This window comes from Abramis brama (genome assembly GCF_963993115.1).
Source record: "Abramis brama genome assembly, chromosome: 10".
Classification (NCBI taxonomy): domain Eukaryota; kingdom Metazoa; phylum Chordata; class Actinopteri; order Cypriniformes; family Leuciscidae; genus Abramis; species Abramis brama.
In genome coordinates, this window is record NC_139972.1 from 11,113,225 (window position 1) to 11,138,792 (window position 25,568).

Consider the following 25,568-nt stretch of genomic DNA (forward strand, 5'->3'; position numbering starts at 1 on the left):
ACATTGTACTTATTAGTTTATGTAATAATGTGGTATTATTTTTACAGCCATGAAGTCCTCAACAGGTTTAGATCAAATCTGATGAAGAAGTTTGAGTGTCTGTATGAGGGAACAGCAAAGCATGGAAACCCAACACTCCTGAATGAGATCTACACAGAGCTCTACATCACAGAGAGTGATAGTGGAGAGATCAGTAATGAACATGAGGTGAGACAGATTGAGACACAATCCAGGAGAGCAGCAACAGAGGACACACCGATCAAATGCAATGACATCTTTAGACCTTTACCTGGACAAGACAAACCCATCAGAACTGTGCTGACAAAGGGAGTCGCTGGCATTGGAAAAACAGTCTCTGTGCAGAAGTTCATCCTGGACTGGGCTGAAGAGAAAGAGAATCAGGACGTCCAGCTCATATTTCCACTTCCTTTCAGAGAGATCAATTTGATGAGGGACAAAACACTCAGTCTTTCAGAGCTTCTTCATGTCTTTTTCCCTGAAACTAAAGAAATGGAAATATCCAGTGACAAATATAAAGTGTTGTTCATCTTTGATGGTCTGGACGAGTGTCGTCTGTCTCTGGATTTTCAGAGCGATGTGAGGTTGTGTGATGTAAGTGAATCAGCCTCAGTGGACGTGCTGCTGATGAACCTCATTGTGGGGAATCTGCTTCCCTCTGCTCTCATCTGGATCACCTCCAGACCAGCAGCAGCCGATCTCGTCCCCTCTGAGTTTGTCCATCGAGTGACAGAGGTACGAGGCTTCGATGATCCACAGAAGGAGGAATACTTCAGGAAGAGAATCAGTGATCAGAGTCTGGCCAATAAAATCATCACACACCTGAAGTCATCAAGGAGCCTCTACATCATGTGCCACATCCCAGTGTTCTGCTGGATCTCAGCCACTGTTCTGGAGAAGATGTTGAGCGAAGTAGACAGTGGAGAGATTCCCAAGACTCTCACTCAGATGTACACACACTTCCTGATCGTTCAGACCAACATCAAACAAGAGAAGGACTATGAGAAGAACGTGACAGATGAAGACATGATCTTCAAACTGGGGAAACTGGCTTTTCAGCAGCTTGTGAAAGGCAATGTGATCTTCTATGAGGAAGACCTGAGAGAGTGTGGCATTGATGAGACCGAAGCATCAGTGTACTCAGGATTGTGCACTCAGATCTTCAGAGAGGAGTCTGGCTGGTATCAGGGAAAAGTCTTCTGCTTTGTTCATCTGAGCATTCATGAACATCTAGCGGCTCTATATGTGCATGTTTCCTTCACAAACAACAACATAAATGTGTTTGACTCAATCACTATACAGAGTTTGCTGTCTAAAGTTCAGGACTGGTTTCAACTTAATTCATCAGAACATGTGTCATTATCTGAGCTTCATCAGAGAGCTGTGAATGAGGCTCTACAGAGTAAAAATGGACATCTGGACCTTTTCCTGCGGTTCCTTCTGGGTCTGTCAGTGGAGTCTCAGCAGATTCTCCTACAAAGACTAATGAAACTGACAAGCAGATCTGACAGCAATGAGGAAACAGTTGAGTACATCAAGAAGAAGATCAGGACCATTGACTCTCCAGAGAAATCCATCAATCTGTTCCACTGTCTGAATGAACTGGGTGATCATTCACTAGTGGAGGAAATACAACAGTATCTGAAATCTGGAACAATAAAGAAAGCCAAACTCTCTTCATCTCAGTGGTCAGCTGTAGTCTTTGTGTTGTTGACATCAGAGGAGAAGCTGGACAAGTTTGATATTAATGATTTTGTTGGAAGAGTCAATAAAACTGAAAAACTAAATGTTCTTCAGAAGCTGCTTCCTGTGATTAAAGAATCCAGATCAGTTCAGTAAGTACATGTATCAATCAGTTAATTGTCAAAACATAGCAAAACAAAAGTTCATAAATCTTCAGTGCTGCAGATTTTGTCTTGAGTTCAGTGGTCAGTATTTTGATGTGTTTCCCAAATCGTGACAATGTAAAATTCCTTTAGACATTCAAACAAAGTCAGACATTTTTGTGTATGAATAAATAATTAAATGGTCTTGCACATAAAGAGGGAATTTAAATATTAGAATAATAAAAAATAAAAAAAATTACATAAAAGAAATGAAGACCAACCAAACAACTGGAGAAACAGCTCATTTATCAAGTAGCTTAAATCTCCTAAAAAACATTTGATGTATGGTTAACATAGCAGAGTCATACATTTAAATCTTACTATCAGACAATTAAACATTGTGGTGGCAAACAGTTTTCTAATACTTAATAAGAGACATGGATCAATTGTGTTTAACAATTATTTATTCCCTTGCAAGGAAAGGTCAGCAGTCATACAGTCATTACAAAGTGCCTGCAGAGTGTGACAACGAGTGGGGGCATCCTTCATTCTTTATAGTTGTTCCACCCCCAAGGTTGTTTTCCCGAGGCTAAATGAAGATACATCTCAGCCATAACTAACACATTGTTTAGATTTGTCTATCATATTATACCCTTGAATGGAGACCCTCTGTCTCGGTCAAACACTTAGTCACACATTAACTTTTGTCAGGTCATATACAAGGAGATACACATAGCCTACATACATTCATAAGGGTATGTACCCTCGACAATACATTAATCTAATTACCATCATATTTCTAAGATTCTATAAATATAATTAAATGCAAACATATTGCACATATTACATTTCTTACACAACATATACTTGATGTTTAGCTTAAAGTTTACTAAAACTTTTGCTAAAGATTGACAATTAAGAATCAAATCACTGTGAGGATCTGAAATTTGTGAGATGCATAAATTAGTGCAGATGTAATGTGTAGCAATGGCTCTTCCATAACAAGAATAGCTTTGTACAATGAGACATTTAAGATTATTTACAAGTCATTGCTTTTACAAATATTTGGAATGGAATATCAAAAATATATTGATATGAATATTTTTCTATTAATCTATTAGTCTGCATTTACATTGTCCGTATCTATTTTGACATGCCGTTTTGCAGTGTGTAATTGGCCATCGGTCCTCTCAGCAGCAGAAAAACAAAACTTTCATTCAGTGGATTATGTATAGCCTAGAAAGAGCACTCACTTTACAATAACTAAAAGTTGTCACTCATCTCAGTTCACAATCTCATGAAGTTCCATTATAAAAAATAAAGATGTCTACACTGCATAAAGAAAATCTTACTTGCATCATGTCTTTTTGTTAATGAGAGGATTTGCGAATATGCAGAAATCAGCACTGAACAAAAACTCCAGCGTTTTAAACAGTGAGTGGATTCTGACTAAATGAAACACCTCTGATTGGCCATTGCGTTCAAGAGATCAGCAAACATGTCTGTGATTGGCTACATTTCTCACTGTTGCAAAAACATGTTGTAAATAAAACATTTGACCATGAATCTCTCTTAGGTTGAGGGATTGTGGCGTCACACATGAAGGTTTTTCTGCTCTGACTTCAACTCTGAGATCAAACCCTGAACACCTGAGAGAACTCAATCTGTCTGGGAATAAAATAGGAAAATCAGTGAATCTGCTGTCTGATGTCCTACAGAATCCTCACTGTAAACTGGAGAAACTGAGGTAAGATCATATTTGACTCTCACACATGAATCACAATGTAAAGTATATTAGAAGTGTTCAGCCTCTTTCTGCTGCTGTGAGTTCAGCTGATTGAGCTGTAAATGATTGAACACATGAGCTGATCCTCAGTAACATGATACTACAGGACTGAGAGTCACACTGAAATACACACTTTCACACACAATCAACATTTCAGTCTCTTGACTTTAAACAGACTCGAGCTCAACACAGTCAGAACTGAGAAATGAGGAACATGCTGGATTCATTCTTACTGTTAATCATGTTCATCTTTATGCATTGACACTTTCTAAAATGTTTTTAAACGTGTTTGTGTACACACACACACACACACACATTGATACTCCACACAGATCTGAGTAGTCTAGTCACTAATCTAGTGAATAGTGTAATTTATTAAAACAGATTTTGCACAAGAGAGACATTTGATATAGAGCAAATAAGAGATTATTTTTCCTGATTGAATGATACTTTAGATGATCAGTTGAGCAGTAAATATGATCATGTTTTGTGACATTTTAGATTTTAGACCCTCTGTCTCGGTCATACACTTAGTCACACATTAACTTTTGTCAGGTCATATACAAGGAGATACACATACATACATTCATAAAGGTATGTATTGACACTACATTAAAGGGGGGGTGAAATGCTCATTTTCACTCAATCTCCTGTTAATCTTGAGTACCTATAGAGTAGTATTGCATCCTTCATATCTCCAAAAAGTCTTTAGTTTTATTATATTTATAAAAGAAAGATAGGCTGTACCGAGTCTTTCCGGAAAAAAACGAGCGGCTGGAGGCGGGCCGTGTGGGCGAAGCTAAAGCTGTGCTTACGCGCCGAGCTAACAACACACAGAGACATTTGAAGCAGTTTTACTCACCGCCCGGTTCCAACGCACGACCGCGAACCTTTATCATTGCGACTGCTCGATCCTTAAGCATTAGACGATCTGCAAATCCGTCGATCTGGGCTTTGTTTATAAAACAATCATCGTCGAAATGCAGGGAACAAACAGTCTTGCACAACTCCGTTGATGCTCAGGAAAAACAAACTCCATCCACTGGTCCCTTAACGCTGGGTTCTTTGGGAATCTGTGCAGGGTTGTCTTGGCCTGGCAACCAAAAACACACTTCTTTGGTGACGCTGACTTCCCAAAAGCAGAGCAGAGCGCTTTGATGGCGTACTGCTTTCGCTCTCTTGCTCTGGTCTACGAGTGCGCGCGCGCCCGCGCTCTTCCGGGAGAAGTGCCCTTACTGTGCGTTCACACCGGACGCGAATAACGCGTCAAATTCGCGCCTGCCGCGTCTAGTTATACGCTTGACCATTTTGTGTGCATTCGCGCGTCAAGAGCGAAATTGACGCGCGTAAAATCAGAAGTTTGAAGCGAAATTTACGCGCGTCACGCGCGTCGGAGGCGAAAGTTTCGAAACCTGTTGGCGGCCATCTTTTTTAGATGTTTATCGAGCATTAGCGTTAGCATTAATCCAGAGAGTCACCGCTCGTATATGCTCTGGAGAGCAGAAACAGCTGCGTAGGGGACATCGTCGCTGTACTCGGGTCCACCAGACCCTCCGGAGGGTTTCAGGAGTTTCACAATTTGCTCCAGGAGCTAGGTTTGGTGGACCTAACGGTGAGGACGCTGACGAGGACAGCGTAGGCCGTATAAGGCCTCGGCCTCGAGTGGTCGCTGCCTGACGAGCCCGCACTCTACAGCCCGGCGCGAGGTTCACCCTTGCTCGCACCCACCTAATCTGTCATTTATTTTTGTTTTGATAATAAATGGAGCCAGCCTCCAAAAGTGAAACCTGTCCTGTGATTTTTGTTTTTTTTGTTTTTATACAATAAATTGTGTTTGTTGTCTTTACATTAGATTAATAATGTTTATAATCTAGAATAGATATGGAATAAATAGCATTCAATACAAAATGAGTATCTCTCATATATTGAAATTGAGTTTTATGTTTTTATTTGCTTTGTTGTGCATTTTAGTCATATTACAAAATAATTTATTGAGGCCAAACAGAAAATAACATTATAAACTGTCACTTCACCACGTGACAGCAGCATGCAAGCAGGCTCCTGATTGGTTAACGCGGCGCGAATTGACGCAGAAGTTCAGATTTTTCAACTCGGGCGGCAGACGCGAATTCGCGTCAAACGCGTGAATGCACAAAAAGCACTAATAAAATCATTTGCGCGTAACGCGCTTAACGCGCCAGACGCTCAATTCGCGCCATTCGCGTCTCCCGCGCCGCGCTCTACGCCCCATTCGCGGCAGGAATTTTTTACGCGCGTAACGCGTCTTTGCATTGACTTAACATTGAAATCACTCGCGCCTGACGCGCTATTCGCGTCCGGTGTGAACGCACCATTAGGACCCATATAAGGAAATTCCGCCCCAGCTGACGTCACACAGACCCATACTCGAAAAAAACTTTCCGAAACTTGTGACAAACCGGAAGGACAATTTTTGGCACAGAAATACTCCTTCAAACGTACAATTTAATTTTTGAAACTTTGTCCATGTTTAGCATGGGAATCCAACTCTTTAACAGTGTAAAAAACTCAGTATGCATGAAATAGCATTTCACCCCCCCTTTAATCTAATTACCATCATATTTCTAAGATTCTATAAATATAATTAAATGCACATGTGACCTTTGCTTTTTATTCGACCCGTTTTGTCCCACCCTTCATTAGCACACACACTCGAAATGTGGATGACAGCCGACTTTATTTTCCAGCACACATAGCAGTGAAAGAGAGAAGATGGTAAATTGTACGTTGTTTAAAGCTCCACCCACAGCAGTTCTCTTTAGTTCTGCTGCTCTCAATATCACAGTAAACATTACTCATTCACATTATAGTGTACTTAACAAAACAGTAAACAAAAATAAAATAAAAATCTGAAATGTAATAATCTCTCCAGGAAAATTACAGACTTTGTAAACAATTCAATGCTGTATTTTCCTTCTTAAACTTTGGTTTGTGATCGTATAAAACTGATTACACAACTTACATCATCCATTTTATGTTACTCTTAAATGTATGAAATTACAGGAAATAACATCTAGTATTTTAGTAAAACCATGAATTAAATACTTTATAAAACAGTTCGTACCAAATATTTCTTAACAATACAGAAAATACAACTACATGAACAAAGTAAATTCTTAAACACTATGGGCCCTATCTTGCACCCAGCGCAATTGACTTTGTACACCCGACGCATGTTTCATTCCTATTTTGCACCCGCGCAAAGCGCGCTTTTCCCTCCACAGAAGCACGTCGCTAAACTAGGGAATGAACTTGCGCTCCCTGGGCGGTTCAGCGCAAAAAAGGAGGCGTGTTCCGGCGCAAACGTTCCTTCATGCTATTTTGCAGGTTTAGAAAACAATTGCGCCACTAACCAGAAAAAAATTGTTTAAAGTCAGTGGCGCGTTGCGCATGTTATTCATATGCTATTTTAAGGGCGCATGCTTGGCCATAATCAATGTAGCGTGTGCACAACGCGCATACACTTTGATTCTCACATCTACACAGAAGCAGCAGTTTTCATTTTTGCAAATCATACATTATTACGATAGATAGATAGATAGATAGATAGATAGATAGATAGATAGATAGGCAATGTATTATAAAAGCATACATCTAGCTTACACATTTACCCAAATTATCATACGCCTGTTTAAGCGAAGTTAATTTGGGTGGGTTTCTCCATTTAAATGTAACTTCTCTCTTTTAAGGCCATGACGAGAGCATTGCTCTCCTTGGCTGTGAACCGCTCCTGGCGCGCGCCTGGCAAATCCGCCGTTACAATGGCAATCCGCTATAGAAAAAGTGCGTCTGCTCTTAAAGGGAATGTGAGATGACGCTCTGATTGGCTTATTTCACGTTACGCCCAAACCACACCTATGATTAATGAAGCTACTTCAGACCAACCCATTTTAGATTTGCGCCTGGCGCAAGAGTCATTTATCCCGCCGGAAAAATAGCGACAGCGTCCAAGACCCGCCCACAAAGTTACTTGCGCTTTGCGCTTGACACTTGCGTTTCAGATCGTTAAAATAGGGCCCTATATGATAAAAACATTTACCTGCACACAGAGCAGTGAAAGAGAGAAGATGGTAAATCGTATGTTGTTTTAAGCTCCACCTATTCAAAATACATTTCACCTCGTTAGAAAGCACATGGAAAATGACGCAGTTAGAAAGATCGCTGAGTGCATCCAAACGGATATAAAACGATCAAAATACTCAGAAATATAAACAGAAAACACTCTCTACAAAGCAATCGGTGTATATTGTGAGCAGTCCTTTTATAAAGTGTCAAACATTTGAGATGAAATTATATACTTTTAACTTTTAGTGTGGAACTACCACAGAAACGACTCACCCACAGCAGTTCTCTTTAGTTCTGCTGCAGATCGTTCAAACACAGTGGATTATAGCGCCACCAGCGCAGCCAATAGCAAGCACAATCCCATTATTGCAGGATTTACTTAAAGAACCCACAACCTATAATATTTATCTCATTACACACATATGAACATGCAGAACATATTACATTTCTTCCACAATTCCCCTCTTTTTATGGCCAAAACTTTACTGATGTTAACCCCCTGAGGTCGGCGCGATAGGCTAATTTTTTTCCTTATCAGTGCAAAAAAAAATAATATTAATAATAATAATTTTTATCTTATATGCTTGTTATACATCAATCGATCCTGTTAAGTGTGTATTATTTTTGTGTATACTCACAATAAAAACAAAGTGTTGTGCTTTTCGCCAAATAAAGAAAAATAAACATGATGCGAGTTCTGCCTCCTCTCTGTCAATGAAGTCCATTCTGAAACGCGTCCAAAAATGAACCATAACTCAGCGAATACTCAGTCAAACAGACATACAGACACACAGGCATGAAGCTTGAATTCTCTTCTTTTAAATGAAGTAATTTTTATAAAAAACAAATATTCTCTGTTTATGTAATCTTTATGAAAAGAGAAAGATGTCAGTCGTTCTCATCTCAGCTAATTATTTTTAATGTGACTCCGCCCACGGAGAGCGCACGCTGTTCAAACGCAAATGACTGAGGCGATCCGTGCAAACTGTGAACGCCCCCATATCAGCTCGAGAAAACACATCAAGCTTATACAGATCATTGTACTTGTTTACACCGTCTCGCAGCGCTGTGAGGAATAATAATAATAATGGAAAATGTACCTCAGAAGTGCTGGTATTTCGAGGAGCAGATGCAGCTGAGCTGAGGAATACTGTAGTAAGTTTTTTTCATTCTAAAGTGAATCGCGTTTCTGTGTGTGAATGAATGATCTACTTTTAGCAAACTGTATTGCTATACTGAGATGAGTAAAAATCGACTGAAATATGTTGAAATAAAATGTATTTGTATAAGCAACGTATTAAACTGCAAATTAACATTTATATTCCTTATAATAAAAACAAAAGACCTATGTTACAGACATATGAAAGACAACATTTCATTGACTAGTTTTGGATAGATTATATATTTTTACTGTAAAATATCTGCCACCTCAAATAAGCTTTTGTTTGCCAATTTTTACTAATATGTTAAATATAGTATGTTTTGTCAATGTAGGCTATATTCAAAGTAATGAATCCTTAACTTTGAAATATGTATGATAAAATGTATACTTTAGTTTTTACAAAGAAAGATTACACTTGAATTGTTGTTGTAATTGTAACCTTTTTAATAAAAAAAAATATATATTTACAAGGTAGATGTAAACAAATGTTAAAAGGTAAATATAAGCCTTTTCTTTAAATAATTTTTATTGTGTTTTATTATTGACAAATTTGGGGAGAGGATACATATTCCAAAACTGAAAATACAGTATGGGAATTAACTGCACAATTACTAGACATGTTTTCGTTGGATATTATACAATTTGCAAGCACAATTTGTGGAAAAATAAAATAAAATTGAGATGCTTCCAACTGTGAACCAATGCTCTTGCATTCTTTCTTGTGGCTATAGGTGACACACCTGAATGAATGGCTCATTAAGTATATGGGCCCCATTGTCTCCTCAGGTGTGAATCACTAAATATGCATGATGGTATTGAATCGTTGACGCCCTTTGCGCATATTGCCTTTCCAAACAAAAAGTGTTTTACAAGATTTAAATCAATGTATTGTGTTATGTGAATGATTAGGCAGGATGATTTTCACATCATTTTGAAGAAAAAACTCTAGGCAACGACATCAAAAGTCTTATTGACACATATTTAGTATGTGTTTTGTGGCCTTATTTCAGAAACTTTAGTTTTTATTTTTTTTAGTTTTTACTAAATATGTGTCCACAAGACTTCTGAATAATGCATAGTTGGAAACACAGTTGTTGTTTTTTTCCACAAATTGTGCTTGCAAATTGTATAATATCCAAGGTAAACATTTCTAGTAATTGTGCAGTTAATTGTTCTCATACTGTATTTTCAGATTTGGAATATATTCTCTACCCAAATGTGTCACTAATAAAACACAATAAAAATTATTTAAAGAGAAGGCTTATATTGATCTTTTAAGATTTTGTTTACATCTATCCTTGTATATATATATATATATTTAACATATGAGCAGAAATTGGCAACATTATAAGCTTATTTGATGTGGCAGTATTTTACAGTAAAAACTTTATAATCTATCCGATTTTTGTAGTCGATTAAAAAATTGAGTTCATGATCCGAGCATGCTAAGTGGTCGTAAAAAAATTTGTCACGATTTTGGTCTTCGGTCAAAAATGACCCCCATAGGAAATGAATGGGAAATTGAGAAAAACACAAAAATTCTCTACAAATCGGCCACAATGCAGAAAAAAAGTGCTCAGCAATGAAGGGGTGAAACTCTAAAACATCAAGTGTGAAAAACATAACATAATTAATAATTATAATTAATATATATATATATATATATATATATAATTAATATAATAATTATTAAAATGATTAAAATAATAATTAATAAAATGTTATAAACCTTGGCAAAAAGTATTATTTGAGAATTTCTAAAAAAATACATTCAATCCACATCTTAAAAGTAAGTAATTTGGTCCAAAAACAACTAGAATTCACAAGCATCTCCATTTAGAGCTATACAGGCATCTAGTGGTAAACCCATGCAATAACATGATTTATTTAATTTTATGTTTAATAAATGTTTTTTTTTTTTTTTTTTTTTTTTTTTTTTTCTGAAAGCCTAGTCTCTATTTTAACCGAAAATACTGCATAGAAGGAAAAAAAGTAAAAAAAAATTTTACAATTTTTTTTTTCCATTATTTTCATTGGCAAAAAATGGACTATAAATATTGCATAAATATTAATAAGTTCAATCAAATTGTCTCAAAATACTAAATTAAAAAGAATAAATATTATAGAACAAAAATAAATTGCATTGGTTTTTACTGGGATGGAGGAAGTTTCATTTTTAGGTGTCCGGTCACTTCTGACCGGGAAGGCCAAGAACGTGACTCCTAAACGAAGACCATCAGAGGGTTAAAACATAATGAGCTGAGATGAGAACGACTGACATCTCTCTCTTTTCATACATATTACATAAACTGAGAATATTTGTTTTTTTATAAAAATTACTTCATTTAAAAGAAGAGAATTCAAGCTTCATGCCTGTGTGTCTGTATGCCTGTTTGACTGAGTATTCGCTGAGTTACAGTTCATTTTCAGACGCGTTTCAGAATTGACTTCACTGACAGAGAGAAAGCAGAACTCACATCATGTTTATTTTTCTTTATTTGACAAAAAGCACAACACTTTGTTTTTATTGTGAGTATACACAAAAAAATACACAATTAACAGGATTGATTGATGTATGAAAGTCAACAGAGTATTTTGAGTCTCTTTTGCACTGATAAGAAAAAAAGCAAGCCTATCGCGCTGGCGCGATTGTCGACCTCAAGGGGTTAATGAAGTTTATTCCGTTTTCACTCCAAAAATCACCGCAAGACTCCAAAAATCACCATAAGAGCTAAACAAAGTACAAGAAGCGCGAATTACTGACTAGTTCAAAACTCTATCATTAACATTAACATACAGCGAATTACACAAAACAGTCATTACAACAAACAGTTATCAAATATATACAGACCTTATGCCTTTTCAGGGGGTGCCTAACAAAGTTGCAAACGTTATAGCTGCAAAACAACTCTGATCAACTTGAACTGCATGCTCTCCCTTTCCTTCCCCGTAGACTACAATACCCGTCAAAAATAAAAGTCCCTCCTTAGTAAGACAGATAATGCATTTCTTAAACCCATTTAAACTCACAGAAATATAAAAAAATGTGCTCAAAAACTAATTAGAATATTTATCAAAGCAAAGTCTGTTACATCGGGCTAAATGAATAAACACTGTTATTGCACTCCTGACATAAAATCAAACCCATAGTCACCTCATAATAAACAAGAAATAGTACAGATTTTCATAGTAATCAATTTCATTGATTTCACATCTTAAATCAATTAATACATTTCACTGTAACTTCTGCTTTTTGTGTCATAATCAAATTTCGTTTGTTTTAGACATAAATCATTAAATTGATCCTCATCAATAGACATTCAAAGCATTTGGTATGAGATTGTTTTTGTCCAGTCTCGTTACCAAAGCTGAAATACATTGCATTACACATGGTAAGCACATCAGCACCAGAAATCCCATTATTATCACTGGCAGTATTGTATTACATATCCAATAGCCCCACCCTCCCCAGAGGTTGCTGAACCTTTCAAACCAATAAGTTACCACTTTTCTTCTTTTACAGCCATTATCATGTTCTCAATAATATTGGTCATGTTGTCACTATAGTCTGGAATGTAAAAACATGATCTATCCCAACATTTTACACACTACTCCTTTCTCAGCTGTTAACATGTCTAACAGTAATCTATTCTGTATAACAGCATCTCTGATTTTTTCATTTAATCATTAACCATTGTCAAATCTTTCTCAGTGCTGTTTGTTTGCTATTGCTAACACAGTATAGCCCACATAAAAATAAAATGATAGAACATAAAATAAAACATAAATGAACATAAACCTAAACTTTGTAAAATACCTCAAGCTGCTTTCACCTAAACATAAATGTTAGATTGGAGAGAAGACATTTCTTTTCAACATGTCATGTTCACACACACAACTCGGTTGATGGCACTCGTTGTTTGACCCCTTCCATTCCCATAAATGGGTTTTCCAAACAATATCCAAAGCAAACATTTTATTTTATTTTTTCCAAACAAAAGTTATCATCCCCCCTTTTGATGCATGGTCCAACCCGTGCATCAATTTATCATAGTGGTTGAAGAAATGTTTCGGTAAACAATGTTTGCCATCAATACTAAACCAAACGCTTCTTTATACAGCAGCCAAATTTCATCCAAACAGACTTCTCTGTCTTAATAAAAAGACTAATGCTCTGTAATGAGTCAGAAAAATCAAGGTTACTTTCAGATAACATGGTACACAATCTCCATCGTTTCTGTTACATCAGCTTTTCAGCTGCGTATGCCCTGCATTTCCTATAGAAATGAAATATTTTTTGTTAGTATGTGCTGCTCATTTACAAATAGAAATTCGATCAGGCAACAAAAATAGCATCCAACAAATTTGATATTAACCCAGCAAGAAAGATAGGTCGACCATCTGACCACAGCCCCAAAATCATAAGCAACTCCAAACTAATTACAATAATCTGTTTAAATCGTCACACATTTTCATTTCATTAATTTCCAGGCTTCAGTTAAAGCCACAAACTCAGCTCCTTAAACAGAATAATTAATGCCAACGGCCCTAAGACTAACACTTAAAATTCAGTGGTCACTGCCTATCTTGCCCAATTCAAGCCTTCTGTTTTGTTTTTTTGTTTTCTCTGAAGGCACAACCAACACATTCTCACAGTTTTCGAGTCTTGTGTCCATCCAGTCAGGTCATGGAGTACAGACATAGTCAAGGATATTCAAACAACAATGATGTTCCCATCATCCTCCTTTCATAAAATGTGAGGTGCTCTCTGGATAATTTTTATGGTGACTTAGTCAATTTGTCACTTTTTCTATGCAGTCAAGTCTATTATTTTACATTTATCATTCTGATCACGAATAGTTGACTCTTTACATTTAGACCCTCAGTTGAATTTAGACAACTGTTTTTAAACCCATAATGGACTTAATCTTCAACTTCACAATTCCAATTTACATAAATACTCTTAAACGTACTAAATCCAGAGAGTAATTCAAATCAACATCATAAATTTCATCATTTTCAATTTTCTCTAAACCAGTTTTAAAGCATGTCTGTTCATTATTCATTTGATTTTAGAAAAGTCCCCATTGTCTTTATTTTGTTTAAGCTTGCTGATAAGAGAAAGACAGACAGAGTACCATCCCAAGAGTACCAACTCAAGCAGTCTCTCACACTATAAACAAATACCCTTTTCAACAGCCTCCTACGACTGTAATTTAGTTCATCATATTCTAGAAACCTTTAAAGTTCACAAATGTTAAAATACAAATGTTTAACTCAAATTAGAACAGTACAACTATCTAAAATACATTATGCTATGAGCATTTCTAAGTTTATCTTTAGTTTAAATACTCGTTCACCTAACCTTTGTTATCCAGAAACTTCTATACAGTTCTTGCCCAAAAGTCAACTAACCTCATGTTCCTCATATACATTTATAAGTTTTCTATGGTCTCCACAGATATTAAGGACAATCACCTCATGGTCTCAGCTGGCTCTTGAAAGCCCATTCCCATTAGCTCTTTATCTATAATCTCCTTTTCTTCAGGGTGTTGTCCCCTGGCATAGTTGCAGACGCTTGTCACAATGAAAAACAAGCCATCCAGGCAATGTGGTTTCTGGTGAGTGGTATTGAGGAACTCACATTTCTGGGTCAGACTGCCATAAATTCTCACAGCTCATCCCCTCTTTAACAATATAACGATGCTGCTGGCCTCTCAGTCATCTGCTCCACTCTCATACACATCTCACATAAAACACCTCCCATCAGGAGATGCCCAGTGTCGGCGTGACCCCAGCCTTAGTTTGCCCTCGTTTGGCCAAAGAGGATCTTACCCGTCGTTGAGTAATCACTACGTGCACACTGATAACTGCTCTTCCCCATAACAGAATCTTTGACCGTTTTCTTCAACAGCATCAGTTTTCTGGAGCTTAGGAAAGGCACACTCAAGAGTCACCTTCATCTTCATCATATATCATGTATCACTGTCTTATGATCAGACAAAAAAAACTTACTGGTCCTATAATAAACTAGTCATAAATGTCCCTTCTATCATTTAAAGGTCCCATGACATGAAAATTTCATTTTATGAGTTTTTTTTAACATTAATATGAGTTCCCCTAGCCTGCCTATGGTTCCCCAGTGGCTAGACATTTTGATAGGTGTAAACCAAGCCCTGGGTATTTTTGAGAAAATGAAAGCTCAGACAGGCGAATCTAGAATCTTCCCTTTATGTCGTCATAAGGGGAAAGGTCACCTCCCCTATCTCTTCTTTGCCCGCAAAGAGAATTTGGCCCGCCCATGAGAAAATGAGCTGCGCGAGTGCGATATTGTTTTTTCCTCAAGAGACATCATGGCTTGCAAACGAGCAAAGCATGGCAGTTGCTCAGTGTTTGGTTGTACAAATGAACACAAAAGTATTTTTTAGTTCCTTCATCCGAGCCTCTGAAGAACCAGTGGGTTATGTGAATTTCTGATGTGTAATTGTTCAAGTTCAGACAGATAATCTTTCTCTCAAAATCGTTCAAAACTGTTTATGCATCAGTAAATCAAGCCAGCGACTAAAATATCAACTTCACATCGTTTCTCTTGGTAGGACGAAAATAATCTTATTTAAACTGTGATTAAAATATATACAGAAATCGATCAAAGAATAATCCCTTTCCAATCGCCCAAGCTGTCAATAACACAGCGCGAGTTTATCTGGACACTTGCCAAAACTCGTTATGAAATCAGTGACGCTGTTACGCTGCACAACGAAGCTCTTACTGTACTTACCTCATGTTTGCATTGGTGAAATCATTAGTGAGAGCCAATCACAGCAGTGGGCGTTTACACTGAAGTCTCACAGCAGACACGCCCCTTCAAACAGAGTGTTCAAATCAGAGGCTAAAATCAGGCTAGAAAAAATGCCTTTTATTTCTAAATTATTACAATTTTTGATCTTAAAAACATACTAACATTATAAGGGCACCCCAGGAAACATTATAAAATAATAAAATAATCCATGTCATGGGACCTAATTGAATTTTTCTTTTTAAAACATTTAAATATAAATTGCCCTCTGAATGGCAATGATTTCTTTTAACATCTCTGTGTCTATGATTTTCAACTGAAACACTGTGCTTTTCTATAAATAGCTTGTTATCACTTATGATACTGGCTTAGATAACAGCTTTTAGTTGATATTAAATGAGAGAGACTCTGAGGCATTCAGGACTGATACTTAACATTTTCATAAACTTGTAACATTTTCCTTCTATCTTTTAACCCTCTCGGGACGGATTGGGCGGTACCGCCCAAAATGGCATCCTTTTACAAATGTGTAATTATCTTAAAAACTATTAATGATAGAGAGATGCGGTCTTTTTTGCCGTCTTCCTCAGATTCCGCTGAAAACAATGGTATATGGCAGGGATAGACAACTCCGGTCCTGGAGGGCCACTGTCCTGCAGAGTTTAGCTCCAACCCTAATTAAACACACCTCCTGAACAAGGCAATCAGTGTTTTCAGGATTACTAAATAGATACAGACAGATGAGTTTTTATCAGGGCTGAAGCTAAACTCTGCAGGACAGTGGCCCTCCAGGACCGGAGTTGTCTATCCCTGGTATATGGTATACACACTTCCTTGTTGCGTAATACCACTGTGTATAAGGCCAATGAAATCGATGTTGTTAGGAATATTCCACACGCAAAGACCAATGGAAAAATTGCCGCTGGGAGGAATATTTTTCTTACCCAATCAGAAGAAGGTTACCATGACTTATTCTAGCTAATCAGAGGACTCTGATTAAGACCTTTTCAAGGACCTTGAAAGGGGTGGTACTATAGTAAGTGATATGAAACAAACAGCCGCATTGAGTGGAGGAGGAGACAGAGAGCGAACGGAGCAGCGTATTACTCACAGAGATTTATATGAGAGAGAGAGACAGAACGATTATAATATTTATATATATTAGCAATATTTAATATTTATAGCATATTAGCAATTATAGCATTATTATTTTATAGTTTTAGCACTTGTATGATGGCAAGCAGTAAAAGATTTACCTCAGAACAAGCTCTGGAACAATTACTGGAAAGTGACGTGGAGAAATCCGAAGCTGACAGCTTTTTGAAAAAACGCTGTATATAAAGTTCATTATTTCATTGTTCTTTACACTTTTGATTGAACAATTACAAATATCTGTCTAGCAAAGGGTTTGAAAAATATATTTTTTGTTCAAAAATTGTTCACTATTGTTGTGTGAGGTGTGACATTCAGTAATAAATGACTAAAATAAAATTTTCGTTTTTGAAATTCTCTAGTTTATTGTACATTTTTTACTCATACTTCCTTTATAAACACATTACATGCATTCTTATGTTAGCTTAGTGTCTTCTGAATCCATAGATACCAAACACATGGTGTTCCATCTCCATTACATATGGTTTATAAGTCCAAATGTAAAAATAGAGAAAACGGACCAAAAAGGGCTTAGTCCCCAGAGGGTTAACTCTAGCCCAACTTAAGACATCTTTGCCAGAAATGACATGCGTTTTCAAATAAACATAATTTTTATAAATTTTTCCAACTCACAATTGTTGGATTCATCGTCTGTCATTTTACATCATCCTGTATTTATCCATTCACTTATAAAAATTATTTTTTATAGATCTTTCCTTCTTTCCTCTTATTCTTTCTCAGACGAAAACGTTATTATCGTAATATTAAACACTGATCTACTTTGATCAGTTAATACTGCATTGTGCTGTTTACATACAGGTTAATAAAAACTTAAATAATGATTAAATTAAAATGTACTGTACCTAAATTGGTTTCATGCATTCATTGCTAAGAACTTTTCCACACACCACACACTGCGGCCTCGGCTCTTCCTCTCTCCCACTCCAAATAAATCCAAATTTGAGTCATAATTAGTAATAAATAAATGAATCTGTTTGAGATTGAATTAATGCTAGATGTTTTGCCATAAATTACGGACATGGCATCTGAGGACTAGTTTGATCATTATGAGCTTGCAAACGGCTCCAACTTACTGCACCCCCTTTGAAGGAGTGTGTCCCAATCAGGAATGTAAACAGAGCCACTGATAATCATTTCTCTGTTTTCTTTTGACAGTCCACCAGTGGCGTATTCAATCACAATAGCCGTTATCACTGGCAGCACATTAATTTTCATAAGTTGCATGGTTTTCACAAAGTTTCTGTTTAACTTTAGTCACACTTGTCCAGGGATATTATCCCCGATAAAGACAATATCACCAATATCGATAAAGCAGCCTAGGCTCTGAAATCTGCACACAAAAACAGTTGGTATCACCAACACTCAAAACCAAAACAAATAGTGTTCCAACCAATCACCGACAGGGGCGAGTGTTGTGAGGTTTTACGGCTGCACGCGAAAACCTCACAACACCCACCCCTGTCGGTGATTGGTTGGAACACTATTTGTTTTGGTTTTGAGTGGTTGGTGAAACCAATTGTTTTTGTGTGCAGATTTCAGAGCCTAGGCTGCCTACAGAGACGCGTTTTTTTGACGGCCTGCTTATGGGGCGGACAGCTAGCGGATCGTTAGGAAAGATTAGATGAAGGTGATCATTTATGTTTGGGCCTGAAATCGCTGATACAACCTTTAAGTTTGAACTTTCTCTTAATGGATTCACTGCTAAACTGATCTGAACTGAGAGTGAAGAGTGTGTCATTGTTCTCTACAGTTTGAGGGATTGTGGCGTCACAGATGAAGGTTTTGCTGCTCTGACTTCAGTTCTGAGATCAAACCCTGGACACCTGAGATTACTGGATCTGACTGGAAATAAAATAGGAAAATCAGTGAATCTGCTGTCTGATGTACTACAGAATCCTCACTGTAAACTGGAGAAACTGGGGTAAGATAATATTTGACTCTCACACATGAATCACAATGTAAAGTATATTTGAAGTGTTCGGCCTCTTTCTGCTGCTGTGAGTTCAGCTGATTGAGCTGTAAATGATTAAACACATTGTAAACTCCACCCACTGGCCCAAAAACGGTATCCGGTGTCGTGGTCGAAGGAAATTCAGCGTGTATGTCTTTTCGGGCGCTTCTGGAAAAATCACTTTAATTTATTAAACAGTTGATTTCTAATTTGAATTCTGACTCCAAATTTAAATGACTCTTTAATCTTTACTGATTTTCTATCTTAACAGCTGATCAAAAGATGAATTGTGATTTAATTTAGATCTTTGATTATTCTTAACATTCCATACTTTCAGTTATTAATTCATTATGGACCCAATGCCGCATAGAGACCACGTTGGCCGGATTGTGTTTCTCACGGTCACAAACTTGCTAATTCTGATTTTAGTCAGTGGATGTAGGGTTTGCTAATACACTTCTTAAGTCGGTTGCCTACTGCTCACTCATACAAAAAAGTGTAGTTTATTTTAGCCATTTCCATACAACTTGCTAAATCAGTGATAGACAGAAATCAAAAGGTCTTCAGATGACGTGCCTACTGCTCCGTTCATACATGCGCCTTTAGTTTGACCTACCTTAAAGGTGCTCTAAGTGATGTTGGGTGACGTCACTTCTTGTTGACGTTCGAAATATTGTCAAACAAAACGGAGGCTAGCTAGACCCTCCCTCCTCCTCATCCGCGCACTAACCCCCCAAATCCTTTTTGTCAGTTATTGGCTGGAACAGTTTATGTTTTCGTGGTGCGGGTGAGCCCAGTTTGTTTTTGTTGCTGTTTGTGGAGCCTGTGGTGTCTAAAGAGACCGCGTTTTTTTACAGTGTGTTCAGGGGACAGGCAGCTAGCGGATGGTGAGGAGATGTTTGCTGTATGTGACAAAAAATATTTTGGCCTAAAAAACTCGTGACATCACTTAGAGCACCTTTAACTTAGATTTGCGGTAGCATCAGCCTCCTTATAATTTGCTAAAATAATGATTTCAGAATACTTCAGAATAAATCAAGATGTAACATTTATTTTGCCAGGCAGGGTTAAGCATCAGTTAAAAGGATTAAACAGAATACACAATACATAACTGATCAGCATAAAATACAAACATAATTCAAAATGCAATATCAAAAATAGTTTAAAAAAGTCAGCATACCTGGCAATAGAGATACAAAGCAACAGTGTGGGAAGTTCTGTTTACAGATGCTTCCTTGAGTGGTTTGCCAATTCCCTTTAAATACCCAAGTGAAACAAAAGAACAATAATCATCTAGCACCCAAATATTTATTCAGCTTTCGTTTGACCCTTTCTCATGCCCCAAGTGGTCACACCTGAGTTTGGGGGATAAAGATAAATGGTTATCAACAATCTTTATTGGGTCATCTCCCATATCAGAAGTACAGGCATTGTTTCCTTTTTTCTGACTGTTCTGCTGCTGTGGGAATGAAACTCCTTTACCATTCGCACCAGAAGTATTTCTTTTGACCTCTCATAAAACAGCTGGAGAAAGTAGGTTTGTGTGTTTTGCATGACTGAATGAGACCTGTAGGGGAGAAGATAGTGTGCAGAGTCGGGAACTCAGCATGGGAGGAAGAGATGAGATTTGGGGCAGTTGTGTTGTGCTCTCTGTCCCATAGATCTCTTCTTCAGATTAGTGAGTTTTATTGTTTTATTGCAGGTTTGAGTTCTTGAATTCAGTCTTAGTAAAAATCCATCCTTACAACATGAGCTGATCCTCAGTAACATGATACTGCAGGACTGAGAGTCACACTGAAGTACACACTTTCACACACAATCAAATGTAAAATGAAATCACACACACACACACACACACACACGTAGTGTTTTCATGTTTTATGGGGACTTTCCATAGACATAATGATTTTTATACTGTATTCTATTCCCTTACGCTAACCCTATCCCTAAACCTACCCATCACAGAAAACTTTCTGCAATATCACATTTTCAAAAAAACATTACTTTTTTGATTTATAAGCCGTTTTCCTCTTGGGGACCAAAAAATATGTCCTTGTGGGGACATTTTGTCCCCATAATGTAGGGTTTACCAGGCCACCCACACACACACACACACACACACACACACACACACACACACACACACACACACACACACACACACACACACACACACACACACACACACACACACACACACACACACACACACACACACACACATATGCACTAGTTGATAGGCTACTCCATACATATTACATAGTACAGATCTAAGTAACATAGTAAAACTAGCCTATGTAGTGAATAGAGCAGTCATTCTCAAACGTTTTACACCAAGTACAACCTCAGAAAATATTTGGCTCTCCAAGTACCACCATAATGACCAATATTAAAATACAGTAGCGTAGTAGGCCTAACTATTCAGCTACAGCTATGCACAGCTCAAAAACAAGGTAGGTTTATTCCTAATAAGAATTTTTTTACATTGTAAATACACAGTTTGAACATTAACACTGTATTGTGCTGCTTACATACAGGTAAATAAAAACTTAATGATTAAATTAAAATGTACTGTACCTAAAATTGGTTTCATGCATTCATTGCTAAGAACTAAGAACACACTGCAGCCTGGGCTCTTCCTCTCTCCCACTCCAAATAAATCCAAAAATTAGTCACAATTAGTAATAACTTAATTAATCTGTTTGAGATCGAATTAAGGCTAGATGTTTTGCTCTAAATTACGGACATGGCATCTGAGGACTATTTCTCCTTTTTTTCAGTTATTTTTCTTTATTTCCAGATTCAACCATAGGCTCGTTCTTGCGTAGGCTACTAGAGCACGTACTCACATGCGTACACTTAAAAAAATGATGCTTTTAAATCTCAACCAACTAAATGACGCAAATGACATTTGTATGAATTCTAAATAAAATATACAGATTGTACTGAATAGCTTGCTTATTTGGCTCAAGATAAGGATTTATTGTGTCCACATGGCATGAAAACTAGAAACTGTCGTTCCAACCACACAACTTTGCGATGCTGTTTGCGAATATTCGTTGGTACGATGGTTTCGGGAAACACAGACTCATTGAACTACGTTGATAAAGACAGAACTTGCAACCATTTTACATTATATTTACATTTATGCATTTGGCAGATGCTTTTATCCAAAGCGACTTACATTGCATTTTAAGGTACATGTTTACATTCTTATCAGTTCGTATTTTCCCTGGGAATCGAACACATGACCTTGGCGTTGTAAGCGCCAACGCTCCACTGTTTGAGCTACAGGAAACCATAGGTGGCTAACAATTAGTGATGGGTCGGTCATGAATGATTCATTCATTTTGAACGAATCTTTAATATGACTCGGGACTACCGAGTTGTCTCAAAGAGTGATTAGTTCATTTTGTGTTGACTGAGTCTTTCGTTCTTCCTGTCAGTCCCATAGAGGCTATGCTGTCGGTACCGGAAAGAGAAATGATTAGTTCATCTCTCAAGTCTTCTGGGCTGATACTTCTGAGTCTATCATTCTTTTGTCACGTGATGACTCGAACCCGAAGTCGATAGACTCAAAACGTGAACTAATCAGTTCTATATCCGGTACTACAGACCACATAGCTCAGTTTATGAGAATGTCACGGGATGAACGAACGGCTTCGGGAGGTGAGGTAAACTAACAGACTGCATAGCCTGAAGACCGAGATAAATTAGTTAATCGTTTCTGTTTCTCATAATTTGGTCTCTTCCTTGCATTGCAATTTTTTTGAGAAACGCAACACTGATCCGCACTCCTCTTGCCAGATTGAAGCCACGATAGCAGTTTCGTTGAACTTTTCATTATTTCATCATCCACCAGTAAAATTAATATTTAATTCAGTGATTCCTCTGTGTACCACAGTTTGAGAATCAGTGGAATAGAGTAATTTATTAAAGCAGATTTTGCACAAGACTGACTTCTAATATAGTGCAAATAAAAGATTATTTTTCCTGATTGAATGATACTTAAGATGTTTTATGTTCATGTTTCGTGACATTTTAAATCTCAATCTAATGATCCATTAAACATATTAATTTGTGCTTTAAGTTTGAACTTTCTCTTAATGGATTCACTGCTAAACTGATCTGATCTGATCTGAGAGTGAAGAGTGTGTCATTGTTCTCTACAGGTTGTGGAATTGTGGCGTCAAAGATGAAGGTTTTGCTGCTCTGGCTTCAGCTCTGAGATCAAACCCTGAACACCTGAGATATCTGAATCTGTCTGAGAATAAAATAGGAAAATCAGTGAATCTGCTGTCTGATGTACTACAGAATCCTCACTGTAAACTGGAGAAACTGGGGTAAGATCATTGTTAGAATATTTTATCTCCATTTATTGTTACTTAGTGAGTTTAACTCAATTACTGAGGCAGAACTGTTAGAAATAGCTAAGCAGCTCAAGCCTTCTGGTTCACCACTGGACAGTCTTCCCCCTTTTTTATTCAAACAACTCATTACAGATATGGCTCCATATCTTTGGATTATAATAAATCGCAGTCTAGAATCTGGCATTATGCCTGACTGCTTAAAGCACGCAGTGATCCGTCCAATGCTTAAAAAACCGAACCTGGATTCATCTGTTTTGACAAATTTTAGGCCAATTTCTAATCTGCCATTTATTTCTAAATTTCTGGAAAAAATTATTCTATTACAGTTACAGAGTTATTTAGCTGAGAACTCATTATTTGAAATATTTCAGTCTGGCTTTCGGAAATGTCATTCAACAGAGACCGCATTGAGTTCTTAATGATATTTTAATTACTTGCGACTCTGGTGATATTACAGTACTTGTTCTTCTCGATCTAACAGCAGCGTTTGATACTATTGACCATACTATCCTAATTCGCTAGTTGCACGTGGCGACATTTTGGATTTCGGATCAGCGAGGGTATGCTAAGACACTTCCGGTTTCACATTACGCCCGGTGCAGGGAGCCGGAGAAAGGCGAAAATTATCTTTTATAGTTGTTTATAGAATCATCACTTAAAATACTACTAAGATCCATATTACTATCACACGAGCCAATGAGCAATTAAATGCACGGACGCATAGTCAGATTAATGAATGAAATACAACTGTTCAGGAACAGAAGATTGTATTTGACTCATGCTGCATACACATACACAATGACAATTATGCCTACTGTAAATATAGAGTTACAACTACGACTAGAGTACATAAAATGCACCGTGAACATTCACATGTTTGCCCTGTGATCGGCTACAATTCGCTCCGTGCACGGCGAACGTTGACGTTCGAACTTGAGTGTGTGGGCCAGTACTTCCAGTGAAAAATACGGTGATCTGACAGCGAGAGCGAGAGACAACAGCGACCGAGTTACTCCCTGCACCGGGCGTAATGCGAAACCGGAAGTGTCTTAGCATACCCTCGCTGATCCGAAATCCAAAATGGCGGCCACGTGCAACTAGCGAATTGACCGTCTAAGGCACTATGTTGGTATAGGAGGTACAGCTCTGAAATGGCTAATATCATTTTTAACTAATAGGAGTTTCTCAGTTAAGATGGGCGAACATTATTCGAGTAAAGCACATCTGCATTATGGAGTTCCACAGGGCTCTATCTTAGCTCCATTATTATTTTCTCTATATATGCTTCCTCTTGGGTCCATTTTTAAAAAACACAGTCTATCTTTTCATTGCTACGCAGACGACACACAGGTCTATTTGCCCGTGAAACGAGATTTTTTAAGCCTAACGTCTCTTACAGCATGCCTAGAGGAGGTAAAGGCATGGCTTTCTTAAAATTTCTTAGTTTTTAATGAAAAGTTTTTATTTTTAGCCCATCTGAGTTATCAAAACCTGTAAACTTGAATCTGGGTGAGATGTCCATGTACCTGAGACCCTGGGTGAAAGATTTTGTTTTGGATGATAATCTAAAATTTGATCGCCAAATCAACTCTGTGGTAAAATCATGTTTTTATCAGTTACGTCTGCTCGCTAAAGCAAAACTGTTTCTCTCCTTTAAAGATCTTGAGAAATTAATTCACGTTTTTATTTCATTGAGACTGGACTATTGTAACTCATTATATCTGGGAATTAGTCAGAAAACACTATCTCGTCTACAATTTGTCCAAAATGCTACGGCCCGTTTTCTGTGCGGAAAAAAAAAGAGAGAGCATATCACCCCGATTCTAAGATCACTGCACTGGTTACCAGTGTGTTACAGAGTAGAGTTTAAAGTATTACTTTTAGTTTATAAATCTTTAAATGGATTAGCACCAACGTATCTATCAGAATTACTAACGAAACAAAAGTCTGCAAGGTCTCTACGCTCTTCAAATCAGGCCTTACTGTCTACCCCAAAATCGCAGCTAAAGCGCAGAGGAGATCGAGCGTTTTGCATCGCTGCACCAAGACTTTGGAATACTCTCCCAATTAGCTTAAGACAGGCTCCATCTCTTATTATTTTTAAATCCAAAATAAAAACATTTTTATTTTCAAAAGCTTTTGACTAAACACTGTCTTTTTGTATGTGCATACATGTGTTTTTAAAGTTTCTTATTATATGTTGTTATTTGTGAGTCTATGTGGAATGCACATTGGTCAACAGCTGTTGTTTTTAATTGTGCTATACAAATAAATTGTCATTGTCATTGTTCCTCGTTCCTCATTCTCAGTCTTGTTCCTTTTTCATGGATAGAAAAGAAATACAGGCCTGGCTTGGGAGAGTCAGGAACATGAAGTCAATTG

At 37.4% G+C, this 25,568-nt stretch overlaps 1 protein-coding gene across 3 annotated transcripts in view; it reads left to right on the plus strand.

The window, feature by feature from the left end:
* Positions 1–25,568, plus strand: part of LOC311090578 (NACHT, LRR and PYD domains-containing protein 3-like) — a 34,901-nt gene that overhangs the window by 6,522 nt on the left and 2,811 nt on the right. For 2 of the 3 annotated variants that reach the window (XM_084125937.1, XM_084125938.1), the window contains 4 exons: positions 48–1,853; positions 3,421–3,591; positions 18,616–18,786; positions 22,989–23,159. In XM_084125937.1, coding sequence (XP_083982063.1) covers positions 48–1,853; positions 3,421–3,591; positions 18,616–18,786; positions 22,989–23,159 — 2,319 coding nt within the window. The remainder of the gene's footprint in view (positions 1–47; positions 1,854–3,420; positions 3,592–18,615; positions 18,787–22,988; positions 23,160–25,568) is intronic. The other variant, XM_084125939.1, reaches the window with a different exon arrangement.